The sequence below is a fragment of the Chelonoidis abingdonii genome, chromosome 2, assembly GCF_003597395.2.
Source record: "Chelonoidis abingdonii isolate Lonesome George chromosome 2, CheloAbing_2.0, whole genome shotgun sequence".
Lineage (NCBI taxonomy): Eukaryota > Metazoa > Chordata > Testudines > Testudinidae > Chelonoidis > Chelonoidis abingdonii.
This window is the reverse complement of record NC_133770.1, coordinates 36,123,777-36,148,179: the sequence shown is the minus strand read 5'-3', so window position 1 is coordinate 36,148,179 and position 24,403 is coordinate 36,123,777. Positions and strand designations below refer to the sequence as shown.

The window sequence follows — 24,403 nt, the reverse complement described above, 5'->3', positions numbered from 1 at the left end:
CCTTTGAAACTGCTACAAGAAGAACTCTGGATATAAAAGGAGTAGGGTAGGCTACTGAAAAAATGCAGTCTCGTACTTTACGAATTGAGTTTTCTGGAATAGTATCAACAGGCAGCGTAGCTGTAAAAAATCCAATGAACCTTTTAAAAAAAGGTTATGAATTAACCACATTATTATAGATATATTATTTCCCCTAAAGTCAAAATAAAAACAGAAAACACAGGGCCAAATAAACAGCAGAACTGAAATGTATCCATATTTTTGACATTTAAGGGCTGGATCCTCATCTGTCTACAGTGTAAAGCAGACAAGTAGTTTATACTACTTATGCCCTCCAAAACAAATCTGCAGTCAACTGGTGGTCAATTTGCCCCCTCTCCCCATGCAATTTAGAAAAGCCTCAGGGCTGCTACAAATTGCACACAGTCATAATGGCCACTAAGGGTATGTCTACACATCAAAGAAAAACCCGTTCCTGGCCCTTGCCAGCTGACTTGGGCTCTGGGTGCATGGCATCTGCATTGCTGTGTACACTCCTGGGACTGGGCTGCAGCCCAACCTCTGGGACCCTCCTGCAGGGTACTAGATCTTAGGCTCAAGCATAAGCCTGCAAACCTATACAGCAAAAAAACAGCCCCATAGCCTGAGCCCCGTGAGCCTGAGTGGGCTGGTATGGGCCAGCGCTGGGTTTTTCTTTGCTGTGTAGACATGCCCTAAAAGGCCATTCCTGCTGCCAGGAATTCCCCAAGTGTAACCGCACCCTCTTTCCCCCACAATCAAAGTCCCCTATAAAATGAAGCAACACAATTGAAGCCCTTTATAGAGTTCATAAGCACAGGTGGCATACAGCCAGAATACTGATCTGGAAATTCCCCTGTGCAAGAGTGATCCCAAGATAGCCAGTTAGCCAACTATAAGTCTGCTTTGCATAGTGCAAAGCAGCCATAGCAGGGCCCATAGTCTATGGCTCTTGCTGCAGAATAGCTGTCCACTCCTGGCTAGAGACAGAAGCGCAGGAATGTTTTATGACAATAAACTAGAGTTAAAAGTAATCTAACATTTTCCATGGATTTTTGCTGCAGTAATTTAACAATCCTTCGCTAAATGTACCTGTGTTAAATTTCCTAACAGACATTTCCACAAACAATATACAGTGATTGTTAATAAAATATTTATAATGCTTGACATTTGTTTCTAGAAGTGTTATTCAAATACTGCCACTGAAAAATCTGTTCTGGGTGGCCGTCAAAAAGTGCACTTTTGTTTGTTTGTTTGTTTTTTTACAATCACATGCAATTTTAGTATCTGAGTAGGTTACCCGTGCAGTTCAATGTTACAATATATTATTGCATGCAATTCTGTAGACATGCCCAATTTTGCATTAATACACAACTGGGACAGCCCCGGTCCTTCACTGGATAAGTGGCATTGTTTAACACAGCTACAAATCTCTAATACAAAGATAAAAGGAGTAAATAGCTTGCTGTGGCCAATATTGGTTGTAATTTTTAAGGCAGTACACAAGCTTGACACTGTCTCTCCCTAACCACCAAATCCAGTTCTTTCCAAATAAAGCTGCAGGCAAATTTAAGCATTTTAACAAAGAGCACAGTGCATCAAACAAAAGTATTTGCGCAATATATAATGTACCTATGAGGCTTTCTGAAGAAAGGCTCCACATACTAAAATTATTTGTTTTTCTTTTTCTTTCACAATAACCTTGGTCAAGGTTTGATTTATTGCTGAAAGGACGCAGATGGCTGAAACTCTCTGCTGCACCTACGGAATCCAGGAGGCAGCATCCAGCCTGACAGATCAGCACCACCCAGGTGAGCAACCAGGGGACTCCATGGAGCCTGGACATACTGACACTGGAACTGCGCTTTAAAGATTGTCAGTCAGTACAGACCCAGGAGTCAAAACAGTAGTGATGTGACGGAGGCTCTTCTTCTGCAGGAAAGATCCTTCAGCCAGGGAAACAGCTCATTAAAGTCACACTAGATGATCACAATGGTCCCTTCTAATATATTAATTTATAAATTAGAGATATTTTCTTCCCTCCCTCTTCATCTCTCTAACCCCATCTATTCTACAGTGGCAAGTTGCCTATTGCTCTGAAAGGGTTATCCCGAACTGCTCAAAACTAGTTTTCAGGTGACATGGTTGTACCGCAAACGGCCTGGCCTGGAGAAGGTTCTCCAAAAACATTTAAAAAACCTGGCAGCCTGACCATCCCACCGGGCTCAGCTGCATGACCCAACACAGTCTTCAGGCTCAGTCCAGAAAACAGACATCGCGCCCGCAGAGAGTGTGTGACTCACTCCCAGCCCAGGGTGCAAGATGGCTCACAGACGGGAAGGCGGCAGGTACAAGCCCTGCCCAGGAGCAGCCTGGCCAAAACGGGGCCACGCTTTGGCTGCGCTTCTACGTCCTGTCACGCCAAGGAAGTACTTGGCATTGGGAATTATCTGTCTGCCCCCGCCCCGCCCAGGGCGCTCCGCCCGGCTGGACCCCCATGTGGCAACCCCAGGCTGGGCGGTGTCTTTTTCCGGGACCCCTTTGGCGGCAGGGGCCGAGGGCGCAGGGGTGGGCGGCTCCCCGTAGGGCTGTAGATGGGGCCTGGCTGCCGCTCACCCTCCCCACGTATCTCCGCCACGGCGCCACCCCTCCCCCGGCTGCGCCCTGCCCGGACCTGCCCGCGGGGGAAAGGGCGGCGGAGCAGCGTTTCCGGGTCGCGGCGAGGGCGGCAGCATCGCTGGGAGACGCCATGGCCTTGTGGTGGCGGCGCTGCTGCTTCTCCCGGGCGCCCGCGTTCGGCTCCCTCCGGAGACTGCTGGAGGCCGCCGGGCCGAGACTCGGCTGCGGGTCCCGGGCGGGCTGGGCCGTGGGGGCAGCCGAGGTGAGCGAGCCGGGGCTGCGGGCAACTAGAGGTCACAGGGAATGAATGGGAACCGCGGGGTGGGGCGTGCGGTGGGAGGGGCGCCGGGCTACGGAGCGTGTGGGTCATGGGGGTGCAAGGGGCACCGGGTTGAGGAGCTCATGGGGTGCGAGGGGCACCGGGGTTCATGGGTGCAAGGGGCACCGGGCTGAGGAGTTCATGGGGTGCGAGGGGCACCGGGGCTCATGGGGTGCGAGGGGCACCGGATTGAGGGGCTCATGGGGTGCGAGGGTTACTAGGCAGGGGGCATGAAGTGCAAGGTAAGGAAGGAGGAGCAAGTGGCGTGCAGGGAACATGGATGGTATGTTCAGAAGGAAAAGAGAATATTTTAATGTTTTACACGGTAGAGAGGGCAGGGATGTTCAGAGTGGGGGTTGCTATGTGAGGGCTGGGGTACCAGGTTGGTGGGTATGTTTGCTGTCGGTGAAAGACACATGTGAACGTGTGCAGACATATGCTGTTTGTGAAACACAGTTATAGAACGTGGTAACCTCAAGCCCTCACCTTTTCTGGGAGAATGGTGCCCAGTCAATCATCTGACAGCTTCTATTGTACCGGCAAGGAACTGCAGATAGTTTCCAGGCCTAAAAGCTCTCAAAATGGATGTGCTGTAACCTTCCACGTGAAAGTAGCTTCCTACTACTACTACTTTACTACTTGCCCAAAATGTAGGTCTTTCTGTACTTACAGAATTATTTATAATTGATTGTATTGAGAGGTAGTGAAAATTTAATAAATTTTTTTAACAAATTAATGTTCCGCTGCATTATTGCACTGCATATATGCTTAATTGTAGTAATGCCTGAAAGTGAAATTGATTGAAAAAAGTGACTAATGTATTTTCTGTGCTCAAGTGAGAGAAATTAGAAGTTTTAAATTAGTTTTAATTTTAATATAATATTAGTTTCTAAGAAATTTCTTTAAAAAACAACCTGATAGTATCCCTTTCATTTGGTTGGAAAAAAGTTTCAAGGGTAATTAGAGAATGTCATAAGACTTGGTTTGGTAATGACAATTTTTATATTTGCCTTATGACTGTTTAGATTTTAAATACTGTGCAGTGATCCAAATATGTTTGATTTGTTTTTTTATTACTTTTGTGAATATATGAGGGTGTGATTAGATTTACACAGAACTAATGAAGTAAATGGTCTGTTTGCTGGTATCTGTAATTCAGCAGGGGTCTTGGTGAAGTAACCAGAATCTAAGGCCTTGTCTACACTGGCAGAGGCATGTAGGGTATGTGTAGCTACACACCCCAAGCAAAGCAGGAAAGCAGCAGGGAAAGGCTCTGGCAGCAGGAAGTTGCCAGAGCCTTTCCCTTATGGAAAGGCTGCGGTGGGTTAAGGCTCTGGAAGTGGGACACTACACTGCTAAAAATAGCAGTGTAGATGTGGGAAGTACTGCTTGGGTGTGTAGAGAATCACATAGGGTATATATATACTCTAGGTATGTCTACATTCTTGTCACTTTAGTGGTGCCTCACCCATGCTAGCTGGGCATGCAATCTCTTGTACTCTACATGCTGCCATAAGTGTAGACATACCTCGAGACACTGTTGATCACTTTAACGGAATGTGTAAATTGAGATAGACCAGAATTCAATAAAGGTGAAATGCAGAAGAAAACTGTTTTGGTTTTTTTTTTTTTAAAAAGTGTTTTCTGGCATTCAGAACGAGTGGAACTTATTTCTTACATCTATAATTAATATAAAACTAGACTGATTGTTTTTAAAGTAGTTTAATAGATTAGACACAAATGCAAAGGTCCCGGTCTTGCAAACATACATACTAAACTTTAAGCACAAGTTAATCACAGCCTGAATTAAGATTCTCTCAGCTTTTCTTTCCCTACAAAGGGATGGGGGATTTTCATTTCCCCTCGTCCTTGATCCTCCTTACTATGCCCTGAAACAAGACTACTCATGCTAAATTAAAGTCTTGGTGGGTTTGGGACTTGTTTTATTGTGGGGGAAGACCCTAAAAAAGGGTTTTCCTATAGTTGTGTTAGGAGAACTAGGCTAATTAACCAGCATTTTCATTACCACCTATAATTTGAGTTTGTTTGGCAAGAAAATACAGTTTTCACATTTTTTGTAGTCAAAATGAGAGAGGGTTTTTTTTGTGTTTTTGGTTTTTTTTTTTAAATTATGGTTGTGTTTTAGATCTTTCTCTCTCAAGGTCAAGTTGTTGGCTTTACCTGCACTAAGAAATGCTGGCTGTATTGATTGATTGGTATGTGTGACCTGAGGTTAAAAAATAAAATAAAATTAAATTGTCTCCAGTGCCTCAGTTTCTCATATAAACCACCAGATAGTCACTGCATCTCATGCTGCATTTTGAGGAAAGCACTTAAGTAATTAGCTACATGCGTTGTTCCTGAAGTGTAATTTGGGGGGCTAGGGAAGCAAACTTTTCTCATCAGACATTTTATGACACTTATAAGGAGATGGGACACCAGTTGTCCACTGAAAGAGACTGAAATCATGGATATGTCATAGCAGTTCCAGCTGCTGCAACCTTATTTGCAAATGCCCTTATGGAGGGGCAGGATTCACAGTGAGTCCTGTGGCATTAGTATTTTGATCTTTAGTGGGAATCGTGCTGATCTGATTGTTCACTTCTTGTCTAGGCCTGACTTCTTTATCTTTTCCAGGAAGGGTGGGTAGATGGTGAGGGTTTGACACCTGTGCAGTATTCTTTCTTAGGGCATGTCTACACTTACCTCCAAAGCGATCGATCCAATGGGGGTCGATTTGTTATGTCTAGTGAAAACACGATAAATCGACAGCTGAGCGCTCTTCAGTTGAATCCAGTACTCCACTGGAGCCAGAGGCACAGGCGGAGTCGATGGGGGAGCGTCAGCAATCAACTTATCGCAGTGAAGATCTAAGAGTAGATCTAAGTACGTCAGCTTCAGCTATGTTATTCACATAGCTGAAGTTGCATAACTTAGATCGATTCCCCTTCCTCCCCCAGTGTAGACCAGGCCTTCCTGTGCGCAAGGGACAACGGTAGGAGGCATGCTGATTTAAAACCTCTTTAGGGGAAAGCAGAGGATGCACGCTTTTTTTTTTTTTTTAAATTAGTGTAGGAGTTCCTGGAAATACACCTCTACCTCGATATAATGCTGTCCTTGAGAGCCAAAAATCTTACCACATTATAGGTGAAACCGCGTTATATGGAACTTGCTTTGATCCACCGGAGTGTGCAGCCCCCTCCCCCCCAGCACTGTTTTACCGCGTTATATCCGAATTCGTGTTGTATTGGGTCGCGTTATATCAGGGTAGAGGTGTACCAACATGGGTCATGCCAGCAGCTCTTATCCTTTGGCAGCTCAAACCAAATCTACCGGCAAGATAATGAACCATTGCAAGGAGCCTTTGCCTCCCCTGAGTGCACAAACTGGGTCTTGCTAGTACAGCTTTTAGATATCAGTTAGATTAAAGGTGCCTCCCTGGTTCTTCCTAGTGACTAGAAGGAGTAAGTTCAGCATTCCTGTGTGCAGGAGTCAGCTTATCAAGTAAGTAGTTAACTGGCAATATATATGTACATACCACATCATGTAAGGAAAGAATTGCAATACTGCCTTTGCACTGGGTTTTACAACTCTCCATCTACATGAGGAAATACTGGAACAAAATATTAATGATCATATAGTTCCACTGAATTTAAAGATTTTGATTTCAGAGTAAAAGTAGTCTTTTCTTTCTGCAGATGCATTATTTTCTGGGGAGAAGTTCAGTTTTGTCATTTCCAAAAATTCGTAGTATATTTTTGCGGTAAGTTGAAGCTCCATATTGCTAGGTAACAACGAAAGTAGGTAAAGAAGTAATTATATTGGGTAGACTGCATATGTGAAGTTGTGGATTTTAAACTGTAATGCTTTGGTTACTAAAACAGACTGTAAAATGAGATTATTCACCCTAGTTTGTACAAGACCAATTTAATATATAGGTCATATTACACTTTCTGTTGATGTGGCATGCAGGTAGACTGAAATGCTCCCATCACGAAAAACTTGCAGCAATGAAAAAAGCTCAGGTAATGTCCTGAGGTTGAAATAGAGGAAACCTAGTGTGTGGGGGTAACCCTCAAATTGAGTGGATCTCTGGGATCCTCAAGGAAATTAGGCTCATTCCCTATCGATCCTGGCATATCCTGAAAGAAGCTCTGACTCTTTTTATTGCTCAGCCTCTGTCCTATCTGGAGGACTGAATTTGATGTAGACATGGTTGGCCAGAGTGACTAGCTGCATAGAGTGTAGAGTATATTCAACTCCAAAACAGAAACCACTTTCTTAAGAAAAAAAAGGATGGTAAAGTCATTCTGTTGACACCAAATTGCAGGTGTTGACTACACCTTCAAATTGGCTGTCAAGGAAGGAAAAACAAAAATTGCATTGCTAAAAAGTCCTCTCTAGTTTACTGAACACATTTTCTCAAATGCTGCATTTTACACATCACTCTAAAATCTGTGTCACATTTAACATATCCTGACATAGCCATGTTAAACACCTCACTGCTGTCTGAAAGTATTTTTGGGGAGGCAAGAGCCTTCATGAATTTTCTGTTGTGTAAAGTCAGAAAAAAAGCCATTTTTAACAACCTTACTTCCTTTGGATCATATTGTTGCCAGGTTTCATCATACAACAACCTCACTACCGTGCAGCTGTAGTAAAACAGTTACTGATGAAAAATTCAAGGATCCTTTTAAACTTGGTCGGAAAGACTTGAAGAATCTGTATGAGGATATTAAAAAGGTAGGAGGTTTTGGTGAATGCTTTAGGACAATGTAATGATTCTGACATTGAAAACAGTTAAATACAACCATCGGGTTCCCTTTAAAGTTTACCAAAACTCTAAGCAAAGTAACTGAAGGAAGATTTCTCTTGATAGTCTACGTGTATTGCTGTCACGTGATCGCCTCTAAATCTAAAATGAAGGGGAAGAGGAAATTGTTGCGTAACTGATGGAAGCAGAAAAATGACTCTCTGTTTCCACTATCTAGAGTACTTCACTGTTCTTAATCTTTTTTTTCTCCCCAAGTCATGAGGAATAGTCTTACGAATCGTCCTAAAACCAATTCCAACATAAATTGGAGGGAGAAAAACCGAACACCTAGCTAAGAGGATTTGAATGCATGTTCCTAACCTGTAATCCAGGTTGATGATGTATCTTTAAAAGTAATACATTGTTCTGTTTACAGGAATTACTTGTATCTACAGCAGAACTTAGAGAAATGTGTGACTATTACTTTGATGGAAAAGGAAAAGCCTTTCGACCAATGATTGTGGTGCTAATGGCAAGGGCGTGCAATATTCACCATAATAACTCCAGGTGAGTCCCTGGTCTTGAAATATATTGGTATGGACAAATAGAAACTCTAAGTAAGATTTTTCAGGCCTATCATTCTTTAAAATTTCACAAAATTTGTCTAGTGACTTCATCAAAACAATAAGGTGACCCATGAAACTTCAATTTTATTTTGTACCATTAAGTACATTTTACACTCACAAAACAATGATCTCTATTGTGGAACTGAATCAATAGTTTTAGTGAACTTTTCCAATAGCATTGTGAAATGTACGGTTGTAGTTATGGAAGGGAAAGAGAAAATCCCCAGTTCTGGTATTTGTGAAGACTTTGGTCATAGTCATATCTTGTAATACAAATAGTTTGTTATTACACGTACCACCCAGTGAACTAGTTTACAGTTCACCCAAACTCAATTTAATCATGGTTTTCTACATAAAAGTGCATTCTTGTTGGTTGTTATAATCAGAGATAAATGTAGGTTTCATTTTTAGAAGGTACACACTATACATTTTTAAACAGTGATTTATTTTGAAAACTTTTCAGATTCGTTTTACAGCTGTATCAGAAAATGAATGATTTGGTTATTTCATTTACCAAAAGTAACTGAACCAGATATTTATGAAATCACTGGGAACTATCTCTGCTTCAACAGTTTAATCATTAATATTTGGAGGATTTTCTTTCCATGCTGTATTAGGAGGAGAGCATCATCAGACAGACATTTAAATTGTTTTATTTAACTAAAACAACAATGTTTAGTATTCTGGATTTTTTTCTTCAACAACAAACATATAATATTTTAACAAAACAGGCATATGTCTCTCACTTCTCACATATATCTCTAGACTTCTTGTCCAGTTATATTCCGCCTTCAACAGTCTTCTATTTATGGAACTTTTTGAAACTTTGTACTTTTAGAGAGAGTTAAAGGTTTGACTCTGTGTACACGAATTTGCAAAGGGACAATAGGATTGAGGTCTTTTTTCTCCCCTCTACATATTTATTTTAAAACATCTTTGCTGTTAACAAGCATGTTATCTCTGGAGACGCAAATCCACAGTTGGAGAACTGCAAAACTAAGCATCTCTGATGGTATCTTCTAGACTAGCACTGAGTCCCATTGGGTAGATAGAAAGATTAACTTAAATAAGCTATATAGAAGCCCCTGGAATCCCATAAAATTAGATCCCTAATCCATGAACTATTGGAAGTCATTTTACAAAACTTTTCTTAAACATCATGTGAATATATTGTCTCATACTATAGAATTAGAATTTCTAAGCCCTATTCCATGATGAGATATCTTTGAGCTATAATGTATCTTAATTAAAATGATCTTTAGATAAGTTTTTTCCTCAAAAAGCATTTTATCAAACAAACTCCGATTTTTTTATTTGTTTGTATATTTTTAATCCACCCTGGTTGGTGACCACCTCAGTGCTTGGCATACTTTTCTCTGGCTGGTCTGACACTTCTCTCAGTATATCAGCCTCCTTTTTTCCCTTGGAGGTATAGTTTCTAATTGCTCTTCCAGAAGTAACTGGAAATACGAAGGAACCATAAAGTGTCAACAAAATTTGCTAGAAAAAGGCGTGCCAAACTTAATCCATGTTTATCCTGCTTGTTGCAATTTCTGTACGGCACATGGGCTTGCATGGACAAGACAGTGGGAAGGGAACTGCACACACCTTTCTCACTATAATCCAATCTCAGTGCAGGTGATTCAGTAATGCAACACTGACTCTGCGACTTCATAATCCAAGTACTGTGCAATAGGTACATGCCGACAGGGACAGGGAGAGGATGCTGCTGGAAGTCCTTAGTCAGAATCCTGCACACAGGCGGCCTGGGATTGATGGTCATTGGTTGTAGACTGGTGTAGATGCCATGTTCATATCCTTCCTAGGTGTGTCAGCAGTCTTAATAACCAAGCACTGCTGTCCTCAAATTTGGAAAGGGATGGAAAAAAATCCCTAAAAAGTGCTTGCTGCACCCAAACTTATCAGAGTGCTTCACCTGACCGGTCATCCAGCTTTTCTGTGGACCCAAATAAAGTTTCTAACTTGGAATGTTCACAAACTCCTCAACAGAGGTGGATCTGAACATTGAACCACTATACTCAAAAGTATTGATGCTGTACAATACAGCTATGGATGCGCGTGGGTTGTACGGTGTAATGGAATCGGAGTCAGTTGCCAAGCCAGAGGTTCGAGCGGGAGGTAGAGTTAGGAATCAAGCCAGGGGTCGAAGCCAGAGTCAGCATCAGGGATTGGGTGCAGGAGGAAGAATCTGGAGTAAGGCAAGTAACCAGGAAGAGACAGGTGCCCGCAGTAAAGATAGCGGGAAGAAACAGGAAAGCAGGGTTCAGGAGTCAGGCAAGTAGGCAAGGTCTATAGTAATAGCCAGCCAAGGATTCTCCTAGTTGCTTAGACAACTTTCTGTGCCTTTTTCTGGCTTAAATAGTACGTCACAGCCAGCTGATGAGGTTGGACATCTCTCCCAATCAGGAGCTTCATGATTGGGACCTTTTGAGAGCTAGAGCTTTGCAAACTCCCTTTTCCACTGGTTCAGGTGGGCTGCTGGGTGATGGCCATAGTCTGAATCCTGTCGGCCTGGGTGTGAGGCCCGCTATTCCTCACATGGCAGTATTCAGTGAAACAAAACTTACTGGTGAGTCACAGCTAGAAGAAATTGTTACCCCCAAAATCAGACTTAAGGCACCCCCACAATGGCCTGTCTATATCAGTAACTTAATCCTCAATTTGTCTGTTTTTGGTAGTTGAAAAGCGGTGGCCCACTATTGAGGAATTGCCAGGGTTTTACCAGGAGTTTTCCTCTGACCTTTGGAGAACTCCCAGAACAGACTAACTGTGTTGACCCTTGGGAGGACACAGATACTGCCTTCTGCTCAAAGGATTGACACTCAGGCAGCAATCTTTGCAAACAAAAATAAACTTTGACACAATATGTCTTCATACAATAAATCATATCCATCATATCCATTCCAGTTAGGTGTGTGCGCGCCGCGTGCACGTTCATCGGAAGATTTTTACCCTAGCAACACTCGGTGGGTCGGCAGGGCACCCCCTGGAGTGGCGCTGCTATGGCGCCGGATATATACCCCTGCCGACCCAGCCGCCCTTCAGTTCCTTCTTACCGCCCGTGTCGGTCGTTGGAACAGTGGAGTGCAGCTTAGCTGACCTCCACTTCCCTAGCTACTCGTAGTTCTTGTGTATATAGTTATAATCCTTTTATATATATATTTATATACTTACGTTTTTTCTTTACTAGCATAGTTAGTAATAGTTAGCGGGGTTTGGGGAGTAGGTCCTTCCCCACAACCGGTGCCGGAGCCCATGCCCGGCTCACCGGTTCTTAATCTGTGCTTGGCCTGCCACAGGCCGTTGCTGACAGGAGAGCCACACGACTCCTGTTTGCGGTGCCTCGGGGAATCGCATTTCACAGCTAAGTGCCCCATTTGCAAGGCTTTTAAGCTGAGAACAACATGCAGCGGCACTTTCATTTACCCTCCACCTTCTGCACCGAGTGCTGGCAACTCGGCGGACAGAAGCGCCTCCTCAGCAGCGGACCCCGCCGGCACTGGCCGTTACCGGCATCGAAGTCGACTCAGCACTGCTCCCTCTCCCTGAGGTTGAGAAAACCCACGACTCCTCCTGCCAGTGCCCGACAGCTCCCCGACATGCGCCGTGGTTGAGCTCCCTGCTCCTGCTGCTTCTGTGCCAACTGCACCGCAGCCAGAGAGCTCATCTAAGTCAGATCGCCCGGCACCGACACCTGCCGCGGCACCGACAACGTTGGCACCGTCGATCCCGGTCCCACAAGGGCCGTCGAATCCAGTGCCTGACCGCTCCCCGGCACGCGCCGTGGTTGAGCTTCCTGCTCCTGCTGCTTCCGTGCCAACGGCACGCAGCCAGAGAGCTCATCTAAGTCGGATCGCCCGGCACCAACACCTGCCGCGGCACCGACAACGTCGGCACCATCGATCCCAGTCCCACAAGGGCCGTCGAATCCAGTGCCTGACTGCTCCCTGGTGCACGCCGTGGTCGAGCTCCCTGCTCCTACTGCTCCCATGCAAACTGCACCGCAGACAGAGAGCCTGTCTAAGCCGGATCGCCCAGCACCAACACCTCCTGAGGCACTGGTGACGTCAGCACCATCGATCCCGGTCCCACGAGGGCCGTCGAATCCGGTGCCTGACAGCTCCCCGGTATGCACTGTGGTCAAACTTACTGTTCCCTCCACGCTGGAGACATTTCCAACGGCGAGGGATCTCATTGCCATGACAGAATAGATGCTACCTGAACCCCCGGCACCGCCGGTGCGGGTAATACAGTCTCTTGGCAAGCCTCCTTGATACAACCATCCTCTGTCGGCGCAGCAGAGCGGCACCGTTCATGATCACGGTCCCGCAGACGGTCCAAGTTCCGTCGGCACTCCTGCTTCCGACGCCACTTGCAGTCCCGACGCTGCTCTCCTCGGCACCGGTCGCACTCGCCGCACAGGTCGGTGTCCCGTTCACCGACCCAATAATCCCGGCACCGTTCCGGCTCCCAGCACCGCTACAGGCACTGTGACTCCTGTAGCCGTTCCCAACCTCGAGATCTCGGTCGACCTCCCAGCACCGCTCTGGTCACAGGTCCGGATCTCGTTCCAGGTACCAGTGCGCCTTGCGGTACCGGTCCCAGGTGCCAAGTTGGGCAAGGTCTGGTAGAGTCAGACTCTCTGCCCATGATCTTTCAGCACCTCCATGGCCATCCAGACACGCATCAGTGTCTTCCCACGCGGACAGCTCTTATGCTCAGGACCGCGATTCTGGTGTGCCCACCAACAACCTGAGAGCCCATCAGGCTCTCCTATGGAGGGTAGCACTCAATGCGGACCTCCAGCTGCAGGAGGTCCCGGAGGTAGGGGACCCGGTAGTGGACATTCTATCGCCGGTTGCCCCGCTAGAGGGGCCCTACCCGTTTATTCGGACCATCCAGGCGAATGCCGATCCTCTGTGGAGGGTACGACTACTGGTCTGTCCGTCCTCCTCCCTGCGCACTAGTCATTCAGTTGGTCAAGAAAAAGGGAACGGCATGGCCAACAGGCGCCAGCCCTGCAATCGAAGGGGGCTAGGCGAATGACCCTACTCAGCCGCAAGGTGTATTCTGCAAGGCTCTTATAGCCCTGCGTGGCAAATCAATAAGCCCTGCTTAGCCCCTATAATCATAACACCTGGATAACGGGGGATAATATTATGGAGCTTCTCCATCAAGACTCCGGCCAAGAGTTCACTGCCCTCTTGGAGGAAGGGAAAAAGGCGGCTAGAGCTTCTCTTCAGGCCTCGTTACCATGAGGAGCATCTCATGGCTTCCGGTTTCAAACCTCTGGCCTTTCACAACTTACCATTTGTTGGTAAAGGCCTCTTTGCGGTGAAATCAACCCCAGGCTACAAAGCCTGGAGGGCAACAAGGTCCTAATGAGCTCTCTCTCGGCATGCATACGCCGACGACCTAACGCAGGCCTTTCCGTCCCCAGCCACACCACCACACTCTGTGCCTAGCCACAGATCGGGCTTTGGCAGTCGGCGCGACTGAGCTGGTCGCAGACGACCGTCAGGACCCTAGAGGGCCAAGATCGAGGCCCCTCACAATCACGATCGGGGACCAAAGACGAACTTTCAAAGGTGCGCCCGAGGGCGGCGTACCGGTTACAAGCGGCTTACCACTCCTACTTCCTCTTGGCGTGGTCCCAGTTAACTTCAGTTCGCAGTCCCCTGCACGTGGTGGAGTTTGGGTGCCACCTCCAATTTGTTCCAACCCTGTCCCTCTTCAGGGACTCCTCTCGGGCGTAATTCCTCTTACAAGAGGCGCAGACGCCGATGGACGAAGGGGGCAACTATTCCCTAATCCCCTACTCGTACGGAGGTCTCAGACCTATCCTACACCTACGAGGACTCAACCAGTTTATGTTAAGGTTGAAGTTCCGCATGGCATCCCTGGGAACCATTATCCTGTCCTTAGATCCTGGAGGCTGGTATGCCGCCTCAATATGAAGGACGTGTACTTTCACATTGCCATCTTCCCTCCGCACAGGAGATACCTCCGCTTTCTAGCCAACCGTTGGTACTTCCAGTTTACGGTCCTGCTGTTTGGCCTTGCTACAGCCCCACAGGCATTAACTGAGTGTGTGGCCATAGTCACCACCCACCTCCGCCGACGTCGGATATGCGTTTCCGTATCTGGGTGATTGGCTTATCTGAGGAGACTCCAAGACACAAGTCACTCAGCGTGTGGGCATCGTCAAGGACCTATTCACATGTCTAGGCCTGATGGTCACTACGGAAACATCCACTCTGGTTCCCACTTGTCTCGGTCTCCCGGGTCCCACGGCTTCTTGCTAGTTTGTAACCAAACACGCTAAGCTCTGCCTCTGTCATCTCCAAGTTTGGCTCAAATCGGCGTACCGCTGGATAGGGGCCCAATGGTCACCATAGTCACCATTCCCTGAGCATCCTAGGCTCCCTAGAAGGTGGCTAACTCCCTCCCTGGTGTGGGCAGGGATGCCGCTCTATCCGCCCCAGCCCTCACTGTCCTTGACGATGGAGGCGTCATCTCTCAGCTCAGGTGCTCACCTCAGTAACCTTCGAGCTTAAGGCCTTTGGTCTTCTCAGGGGCTGGCGTTCCACATCAATGTTCAAAGATGAGAGCAGTCTGCCTGGCGTGCCAGGGGTTCCAGCAGCAGCTGCGAGGCCGTAGCGTCTCAGTGTTTACAGCCAGCACAACGGCCATGTACTACATAGACAACCTGGGAGGGACATGGTCCTCCTCCTTTTGTCAGGAGTCCATCCATCTCTGGGACTTTTGCATAGCCCACTCGATAAATCTGGTAGCATCCTTTCTCCTTGGCAATTCGACTCAGCAGGGTTTTCCTGTCTCATGAGTGGTCGCCCTGCCTGATGTGATGCATTTTGTGGCCAGAAGTGGGTTTTTTTCCCCCACATATGGACCTGTTCGCTTACCGCGAGAACGGGAAATGTCCGAGGTCCTGCTCCTTCTAAGGTCTCTCCCTGGGACCGATCTCGGACGCTGTCCTCATGCCGTGGAAGGGCCAACACCTTTATGCCTTCCCGCCGTTCCCCCGGCTCATTGGGTCCTGCTCAAACTTCGCAGGAGCAGAGCGCGCATCATCATGATCACTCCAGCGGCTTCCAGGCAGCACTAATACGCCACGTTGCTCGGCCTGTCAATAGCCTGCCCAATTCCCCTGCCACTCCACCCAGACCTCGTACCTCAGGACCACGGCAGACTTCGCCGCCTGGACCTGCAGTTTCTTCACCTCACGGTGTGGCTCCTACGTGACTATCAGGGTGGCAGGATGCCTTCCACCTGGTCAACGTACCTGGCCAGGTGGAAGCGTCTCTCCTACAGGTGCGAAACGCTTAAATCTTACTCCTGCTGGGGTCTCGATCCCCTCTATTTTGGACTACCCTCCGGCCTGCAACAGCAGGGCCTAGCGGTGTTCGCCGAAGGTACACTTGGCAGCCATCTCTACCTTCCATCCAGGCTAAGGTGGTCGTTCTGTGTTCTCACACTCTATGGTTTCGGGGTTCCTCAAGGGCTTGGAGCGCATACACCCTTAGGTACGCCGCCCAGCCCCAACCTGGGACCTCAACCTGGGTTTAACCAGACTTATATCTCCTCCATTCGACCCGTTAGCGACCTGCTCGCTGCTATACCTGTCTTGGAAGACAGCTTTCCTCGTAGCCATTACATCGGCCAGACGAGTCTTCAAACTCAGGGCTCTTATGGGGGTTTCGCCGTACGTTATGTTCACAAAGACAAGGTACAGTTACGACCACACCTGGCTTTCCTCCCTAAGGTGGTTTCAGCCTTTCATGTTAACCACACTCAACACGATGGGGACAACAATTGCACTCCCTGGACGTCTGTAGAGCGCGCTCATTTATGTTGAGCGGACACAACCATTTTGTAACACGCCCCAACTCTCGGTCGCAGTAGCAGACCGAAGGAAAGGCCTACCTGTTCCTCTCAGAGGATCTCATCTTGGGTGGTGATGTGCACCTGCACTTGTTATGATTTGACTCACATTTCCCCAAGCCACATCACCATGCGTTCTACCAGGGCTCAGGCTTCATCTGCCCCCTTGCTGACTCATGTACCTACCCACGAGATCTATCGCGCAGCTCCATGGTCCTCGGTCCATACCCTTGCTTCGCATTATGCTCTGGTTCAACAGTCAAGAGATACTGCAGCCTCTGACTCAGCAGTTTTACATTCTGCCATATTTCACTCCGACCCCACCGCCTATGTAAGGCTTGGGAATCACCTAACTAGAATGGATATGAGCAAACACTCGAAGAAGAAAAGACGGTTACTCACCTTTGTAACTGTTGTTCTTCAAGATGTGTTGCTGATATCCATTCCACATCCGCCCTCCTTCCCTGCTGTCGGAGTAGCCGGCAAGAAGGAACTGAAGGGCGGCTGGGTCGGCAGGGGTATATATCCGGCACCATAGCGGCGCCACTCCAGGGGGCGCTCTGCCGACCCACTGAGTGTTGCTAGGGTAAAAATCTTCCAACGAACGTGCACGCGGTGCGCATGCACCTAACTGGAATGGATATGAGCAACACATCTCAAAGAAGAACAGTTACAAAGGTGAGTAACCGTCTTATTCTTCCAAAAGACATACATCAAAAAGGTAAAATAAATTTCCTTGGCACATATACACATTGAAGTACCCAACATTGCAATATTATACAATGGGAAATAGCTTTAAGTGGTTACATTCTGCATGTGATGGCCAGTCACGTACAGGATGCTGATAGCAAGTTCTTATTACAACTTAAAATAAACATTTGTACACAAACGTCCAGCTTTATCATCTCAAGCATATACATTCTAATTTCTTATGTGAGTGTCATCATACTTCTCCACAGTCTTCTGTCCCTCTGCTGTTTGCCACTGCTCCAACTGCATTGCCTTGGTTCTTTCTTCAGTGATTTCAGCTTCTGATGATTCTCGTAATGTTCACTCATTTCAGCGCCTTGCACTCTCTCACTGAATGAAGCCTTTCAGCTCCCTTCCTTATATATAGTTTTTACCCTGTTCTGATTGGTTCCGTCTTCAATCATATTAGCATACCTATCCACCAGTCATCCTTAGGCTCCTAGGTGGAGGTGCCTTCCCTGATTGGTCTGTTCTTATGAACCAATCAGAGCTGCTAAACTCATCTGTTAATAGGGTTGCCAATTTTCTCATTGCAGAAAACTGAACATTCTTGCCCCTGCCCCTTCTCTGAGCCCCCCCGCTCACTCCATCCCCTCCCCCCTTCTCTCTCTTGCTCACTTTCCTCACCCTTGCTTACTCGCTCATTTTCACCAGGCTGAGGCAGGGGGTTGGAGTGCAGGAGGAGATGAGGGCTGGGCTCGGGTGGGGCCAAGGATGAGGGGTTTGGGATTCTGAGTGTGGGAGGGTGCTCATGGCTGGGGTAAGGGTTTGGGGTGTGGCATGGGGTACAGGCTCTGGGTGGAGGAGTGCAAGCCCAGAGTGGGGCCAGAAATTAGGGGTTCTGTGTGTGGGAGGGGCTCCAGGCAGGGGGTTGTGGTGGGGGGGGGTGAGGGCTCCATCTGAGGGTGCAAGCTCTAGGGTGGGGCTGAGGTTGAGGGGTGTGGAGTGCAGGAGGGGGTTCAGGAGGGGCAGGGGGCTGGGATGTGGGAGGTGATCTGGGAGGGAGTTTGAGTGCAGGAGAGGGGACTCGGTTGGGGTGCTGGCTCTAGGCAGCACTTACTTCCAGCTGCTCCCAGGAAGCAGCCAGCATGTCCCTCTGGCTCCTAGGTGGAGGTGCTCCAGGCAGCTTTGGCGCTACCCCCATCCGCTGGTGCTGCTCTCGCAGCTCCCAATGGCCGCAGTTCATTCATATTGTTCTTCTAGCCAGTCCTTCAGCCACCCTTGTCCAGGCTGTCAGTGGCACCCAAATCATTCCATCTCTTTTAATGTCTTTTACCAAATTATTAATTCATGTTTGTGCGTATGTATAAACTAGTGCCATCGATATATTGCTCTGTAATACTTCCACTGTTTGTAATACTGCTAAGTGATCTGCTTCTTGTAGCTTTTCCCATTCAGGGAGTAAACTAGCTATTCACTGGTGATACTACTTATCCCATTTAGAGATACACCTCTACCTCGATATAACGCTGTCTTCGGGAGCCAAAAAAATCTTATCACATTATAGGTGAAAGTGCATTATATCGAACTTGCTTTGCTCCATCAGAGTGCGCAGCCCTGCCTCCTCAGAGTACTGCTTTACCACATTATAGCCGAATTGGTGTTATATCGGGTCGCGTTATATCGAAGTAGAGTTATCTTTTCAGGCGTTTAGATAAAGCTCCTAAGTGCTGTCCTACTGCGTTTAATTTGTTAGCCAGGACTTCTACATCCATACTCTTTAATACTCCGACACCTGTTCCTGCTCTTCTTCGAGCCATGTCTAGCAGATCTCTTTTCACTTTCTTAGTAGAGATTCTTGGTAAAAAATGGGTTTTTACCCATCTCTTCCTTCCTATAAACCAGGGGTGGGCAAACTATGGCCTGGGGGCCATTTTAAACCAGCCCGCAACCTCCCTCTGGGGAGCCAGGTTGAGGGCTGCACCACACAGCTCGGCCCCGCTCCGCACGTAGGAGCCAGAGAAAGGACATGCCACTGCTTCCAGGAGCTGCTTGAGGTAAGCGCCTCTCGGAGCCTGCACGTCTGAGCTTTTCCCCACACTCCAATCCCCTGCCCCAGCCCTGATCCCCCTCCCACTCTACAAATCCCTCAATCCCAGCATGGAGCACCCTCCTGCACCCCAAACCTCTCATCCCCAGCCCCACCCCAGAGCCCACACCCCCAGCGAGAACCTGCACCCCTTCCCGATCCCCCTTCAAATCCTTTGGTCCCAACCCAGAGCACCTTTCTGTTCCCCAAACTCCTCATCCCTAGCCCCACCCCAGAGCCCGCACACCCAACCAGCACCTTCACCCCCTCTCACACCTGAACCCCAATTTTGTGAAAATTCATGACCTGCCATATACTTTCTATTCCGTGATGTGGCACTCAGGCCAAAAAGTTTGCCCACCCCTACTATAAACAGAGATTCTATGTATTTGACATACCATAGTTGAATGATCAGATATTCATGGGAGTAAAGTCTACTACTGTTTTCTTTGAGTAGGTGGGTTCTAGTGTTAATTGCCTTCTAACATCCTCTTTTATTATGTAAGGACCAATTTTAACTTGCTCAGGTTTAGATACCCATAATGTGGTGAAACATTACTTAATTTTTTAGGCCAACAATTCTTCATGCTCCACTTCCATGTTTCCTTGTTATATTTCTATTACCTTCACACTAATAGGAAAAAAAACTTGACTTCTTATGACTTTTGCACCCATTGTTTCATTCTGTCTATCTATATCATGGTGCTTGCAAGCTTAACTGATTCTTTGATATGACCTTCTGTTGAGCCATGAAATGAATTGTCGTCTTGTACCCTCCTTGGGGATTAATATTAAATAAAGCATTGTTCATGTTGGTATTGTTATGGGCCTATCTTAACAGTATGGTTTCCCTTTCTTCTTTTATCCACCTAGAGGCATACCATGCATAAACACACATGAGAGATTCCTGCTCAAAATGTGGGTATATTTATTTAATCCTCTATATTTCCAGATCCAGACCCCTTTAAACCTAACATTGGTTTATCTTTTCCAGGGCCACTGTTTGTAATAGGCATGTTCTGCCCCACTGACATTATGTCAGTTACATGTGCCCATGTTTTCCCCTCTTGTCCATACGCATTGACGTTTTTGTCCACTTAAAACTACAGAAATTTGGATGTTCTTGCCTTCATCCCACACGTTGGGTGAGGCTCCCTGTGAGGTATGGTCACCCCTTATATTTACCACCTTAATCTGGGGGACTATACACCGTCCTTCCTTATTCATTCCTATGGATCATTTGCATTCCATTGTGGTGGTGGTCTTCCTTTCTTTTGCCTGAATATACTACTTGGTGCTGCAGCTATAACAAGTGTATGTTTGGGCAGCTTGGGTCTACAAGAGGCTTCTAGAGTGTGCAAATACTCCAGGCCCATTTGCTAGGGTACACTGCCATTGTCCAGTTTTAACTGTCTTTCCCAATATTATGCCTGTTCTTTCTTTAGCTGTCCACTCACACCCTATTAGTCCTGGTGAGGGGAAAGCATGAGGATTGATAATACCCCAATTATTAAAGGGGGACGAATGAAATAAAACACTTATGTGAATTTTGTATCATTACATCCCCTGCAGGTCCCATTGTGACCTTGACTACCCAGTTTTCTATATTTTTACTATCTGGTTTTGGAAAGATAAAGAGACAGCTAACATTACTGTTGGCAGCAGTTTGGTTGAGTTCTTTCCACTGGATTTTTGCTGTCCACTTTACAGCTTCCAAATTCGCACCATCATAGCAGAATCCAGTAACCACTGATACCAAAAAGAGTAATCGTCTTGGCTCTTTCTGTAAAAAGAGAGACACTTTTTCTCCCTTGGGAGTATCATTTATAACAATTTTACTGAACAACATTTTAAATGTAACCTTAACTATTTACATTTCTTAAATCAACTAATTAATCCATTGCCCAGAATATCCTGTTTACAAAGTCTACTGAATATTGGAGTGGCTTCAAAACGTCTATCCCTACTATTCCTAATCCATTAAACCCTATTTCCATTAGCCTGAATCGAACATTTTGTACCTTCCTATTTTCCACGTCTACTGTTAGTGGAATACTCAACGGAACGGCACTCTCAATCCCATATATTCCTTTAATCGCCTTTGTTTCAAGTGTGACATATGGGATCAGTTCTATGGAACTCCCCAGAATATTTAATATTGAATATGTTGATCCCATATCTAAATAGCATAACTGCTGAATTTTTCCTTCACCTACACCTATATATTAGTGGTCTCACCTCGTTATCCTCAGATAGTGTTGCTATTGTATTGGGATGTTGCTCTACTCTCCCATATATCCTGTTTTAAATGTGTCACTAGGTCACCATGGTCTTTTGCTGACACTGGGGAGATGGGGGCGCTCGGCCTCCCTATACTTGATCTTTGAAATGTGTGAGAGCTGTAGGTATACTTATTTCATGGCTGGCTACTCTCCAAAGCAATTCTTCGGTAGGTAGTCCATGATCTGATCCCTAGGCTCATTCTGCAACAGTTCTCCCCAAACCAATTTCTACCCGTATCGGGAACTTTCTTCCTTTCATAAGAGGCAAAATTTTTAATTCAGCTCTCTTTCCTTGATTTCTGCTTTATTTTGTTTGTGGTGTTGGTTCCTTTTTCCTATGGACCATTATTGGAAAAGGTTACCACTGATACCTTTTTAGGTTTTTTCCTTGGAGGTGGCCAGCCTTTCTGTATTTTACCTACAACTTGTCCTACACTAAAGCAGCATCTAAGTTATGAAACATTACTACTGTTTTCATTGTTAAACTCAAATTTTGAAACTAATGTTCCTTCAGATTGTGTTACATTACACACTGTAGTACCTCCCTGAATCAACTCGGGATTTCTATGCACTAATTTCCAAGTCATACATGACTCTGTTTTTTTTACCTGTTGTTTCTCTTTATAAAAAGACATTACAGAATCAAAATTCCCTTTTGAGAAGAAAACCTGAAAAGAAGTGAAGTCTATTAGTATTACTTCCATAGGGAAGTCTAGAACAGTTTTCTGAACTTGTACCAGAGCCAACCTTGTCCTTTTCCTCCAGTTTTCTGAGCACATCTTTCTTAATGCTCATCACAACACTGCTTCCCTGAGCTGCGCTGCTTACTACCTGTATAGCTTGCAGCTCTTCCTGTAAGCAAGTCACTTCCTGTTGGCAGTATGCATGGTTAGCCAGAATCTGCTGGTTCTGTGGGTTCAGAACCACATTTACTTCTGCCTTTGTGGCAGTTTTCCTCGAGAAGCAATCTTGTCCTTATCTTTTTAAGCCATTGCTTACCACAAGCGAGTTGCAGCTTTTTAATCTGCAGCTCATCCCTTAAACCGTTTTTTCTTGTAGTGTGGACTTCTCAAGCTGAGCCTTCTCCCTAAAATAAAATTCCAGTTGCTGTTGGGGCAATTGCTGAACCTGGTCTGAGGAATCTTTTTTAACTTTTTGGATTCCTCTAACTTAAACATACATGGGTTACTTAGTTCTTTTGCAACCAGGGTTGAGATATCTGTCCCTGTTGTCCCACAGATAGCAGATGTCTTAGCCAGCCAACTTGCTATTGTATTCCTATTTAGGGGACCTGTGGACTTGCCTAATACCCTAATTTGTTCCATGGCGCACAGCCTCTGAGGGGTTATCCCTTTCATAGTAATGGAAGTATCCTAGCCAATGAAGTTAATCTGAGGTGTGATTATTGCTAGTTGTTAACTAAAGAAATCTGTACTACAAGGATCGGTCTTTTCCTCTTTATTGCGACATTCAGGGAACGTACTCTCCCAATTTTTCCCTTCTGGCCCCTTTACAGCCATTCCCACTCCTTCTCTTAGTTGCAACTCATTTTCTGGAGTACATTTTTGGCACTGACAGACCCTATGGCTAACTTTATTTTCTTCTTCTATCTTTGTGATCACAGCCACCACTGCAACTTCCCCATCTAATGTTTTTTGTTTCCACTGTGCCACTTACTGGCCTCTTTCTGACTTAACACAATGGCTTTCAACACATCAATATCTAATACTTACTAGTATTTGTCTCTTTAGGACAGAAACCCGCCTTCTTTGGGCTGCTCACCCTCAGTGCTCAGAATACTAGCTTACAAAAACAAATGACTAAAATAAGTAAAAATAATTTTTTTCACTTCCCTGTGCCAGTCATCTTCCTATTCACTGGGGGGCACTATACCTTCCATAAGGCTTCAAATAGTGCTGTGGTCCCACTCAGGGACACCTGCTTGTTCCCCCCCCCCCCCCCATCAGACTGAAAGTACCCCCACAATGGCCTGCCTAGGTTATTAACTTAATCCTCAATTTGTTTGTTTTTAGTAAGTGAAAGGAGGTGGCCTGCCCTAGAGGAATTGCCAGGGGTTTCTCTCTGGCCTTTGGGAAAACTCCCAGAACAGATTAACTCTGACCCTTGGGAGGACACGGATACAGCCTTCTGCTCAATGGATCGACACTCAGGCAGCAATCTTTTGGGAGGGGGGGAAAACAAAAACAAAAAACCTTTGACACAATAAATCTGAAACATCATAAATTCTTTCAAAAGGCATACATCAAAAAGGCAAAGTAAATATCTTTGGTACATACACATTATAGTACCCAACATTTAATATTATACAATGGGGAAATAACTTTAAGTGCTTACATTCCACATGCAGTGACCAGTCACATGGAAGATGCTGTTAACAAATTCTAATTACAACTTTATATATATGAATAACAAAGAAACAGACATCCAGTTTTATTATCCCAGGTATACACATTCATGCAATCCAGTTATTCATCATGCTTACTTCTCCATAATCTTCTGTCCCTCTGCTCCGTCTGCCACTGTTCCAACTGCTTTGCCTTGTTTCTTCTTTCTTCAGTGATTTCAGCTGTTCTGCTTCAGTGTGTGATGATTCTCCAATTGTTCACTCAGTCTAGCAAGTCCCGCTCACAGTGAATGAAGCCTGTCAGCAACCTGCCTTGTATACAGATTATAGTCTATTTGGATAGATTGTTTCTTCAATCCTTAGCATGTTCATCCACAATTATCATCCTTATGCCTTCCCTGATTGGTCTGTTCTTATGAACCAATCACAGCTGTTAAACTCACCTGTCAAACAAAGGTGGACCTGATTGAAAACCTATGCCATGCTCGACTGACTCCTCCCTCCAGGTTTTTGGGGTGACCCTGTAATAAGCCTCTGTCCCAAATCTGGATCTTGGCGTCCAAAATCTGGGTGCTTAGCATGAACCTCCAAGCTTAATTACCAGCTTGGATCTTATCTCGCTGCCACCAGTCAGGATTCTGAGTACCTGATAAACTCTCTGGTCTCCCCAAACCTTTCCCTGGGGGACCCCCAAGACTCAGATGCCCTGAGCCTCCAAC

The 24,403-nt window shown here is 46.1% G+C and overlaps 2 protein-coding genes across 11 annotated transcripts in view; one reads left to right on the top strand and one right to left on the bottom strand.

Moving 5' to 3' along the window:
• The window catches only part of LOC116828164 (protein adenylyltransferase SelO-like), a 53,248-nt gene extending 50,476 nt beyond the window's left edge, over nucleotides 1-2,772 (bottom strand). For 4 of the 5 annotated variants that reach the window (XM_032786203.2, XM_032786206.2, XM_032786204.2 and 1 more), the window contains exons 1-2: nucleotides 1,651-2,566; nucleotides 2-120 (exon numbers count right to left, since the gene is read on the bottom strand). In XM_032786203.2, the coding sequence (XP_032642094.1) occupies nucleotides 2-120; nucleotides 1,651-1,864 (333 nt within the window). In that variant the 5' untranslated portion in view covers nucleotides 1,865-2,566. Of the gene's footprint in view, nucleotide 1; nucleotides 121-1,650; nucleotides 2,567-2,692 lie in introns of those variants that run through there. The other variant, XM_032786202.2, reaches the window with a different exon arrangement.
• The window catches only part of PDSS1 (decaprenyl diphosphate synthase subunit 1), a 56,555-nt gene continuing 34,862 nt past the window's right edge, over nucleotides 2,711-24,403 (top strand). For 2 of the 6 annotated variants that reach the window (XM_032786221.2, XM_075062277.1), the window contains exon 1: nucleotides 8,194-8,276. Coding sequence is in view for 3 of the 6 variants with exons in the window: in XM_032786219.2 (XP_032642110.1) it covers nucleotides 2,768-2,899; nucleotides 6,655-6,719; nucleotides 7,576-7,699; nucleotides 8,146-8,276 (452 nt within the window). In the remaining 3 variants the exon portion in view is untranslated. Of the gene's footprint in view, nucleotides 2,900-3,190; nucleotides 3,607-6,654; nucleotides 6,720-7,575; nucleotides 7,700-8,145; nucleotides 8,277-24,403 lie in introns of those variants that run through there. The other 4 variants (XM_032786219.2, XM_032786220.2, XM_075062276.1 and 1 more) reach the window with 4 other exon arrangements.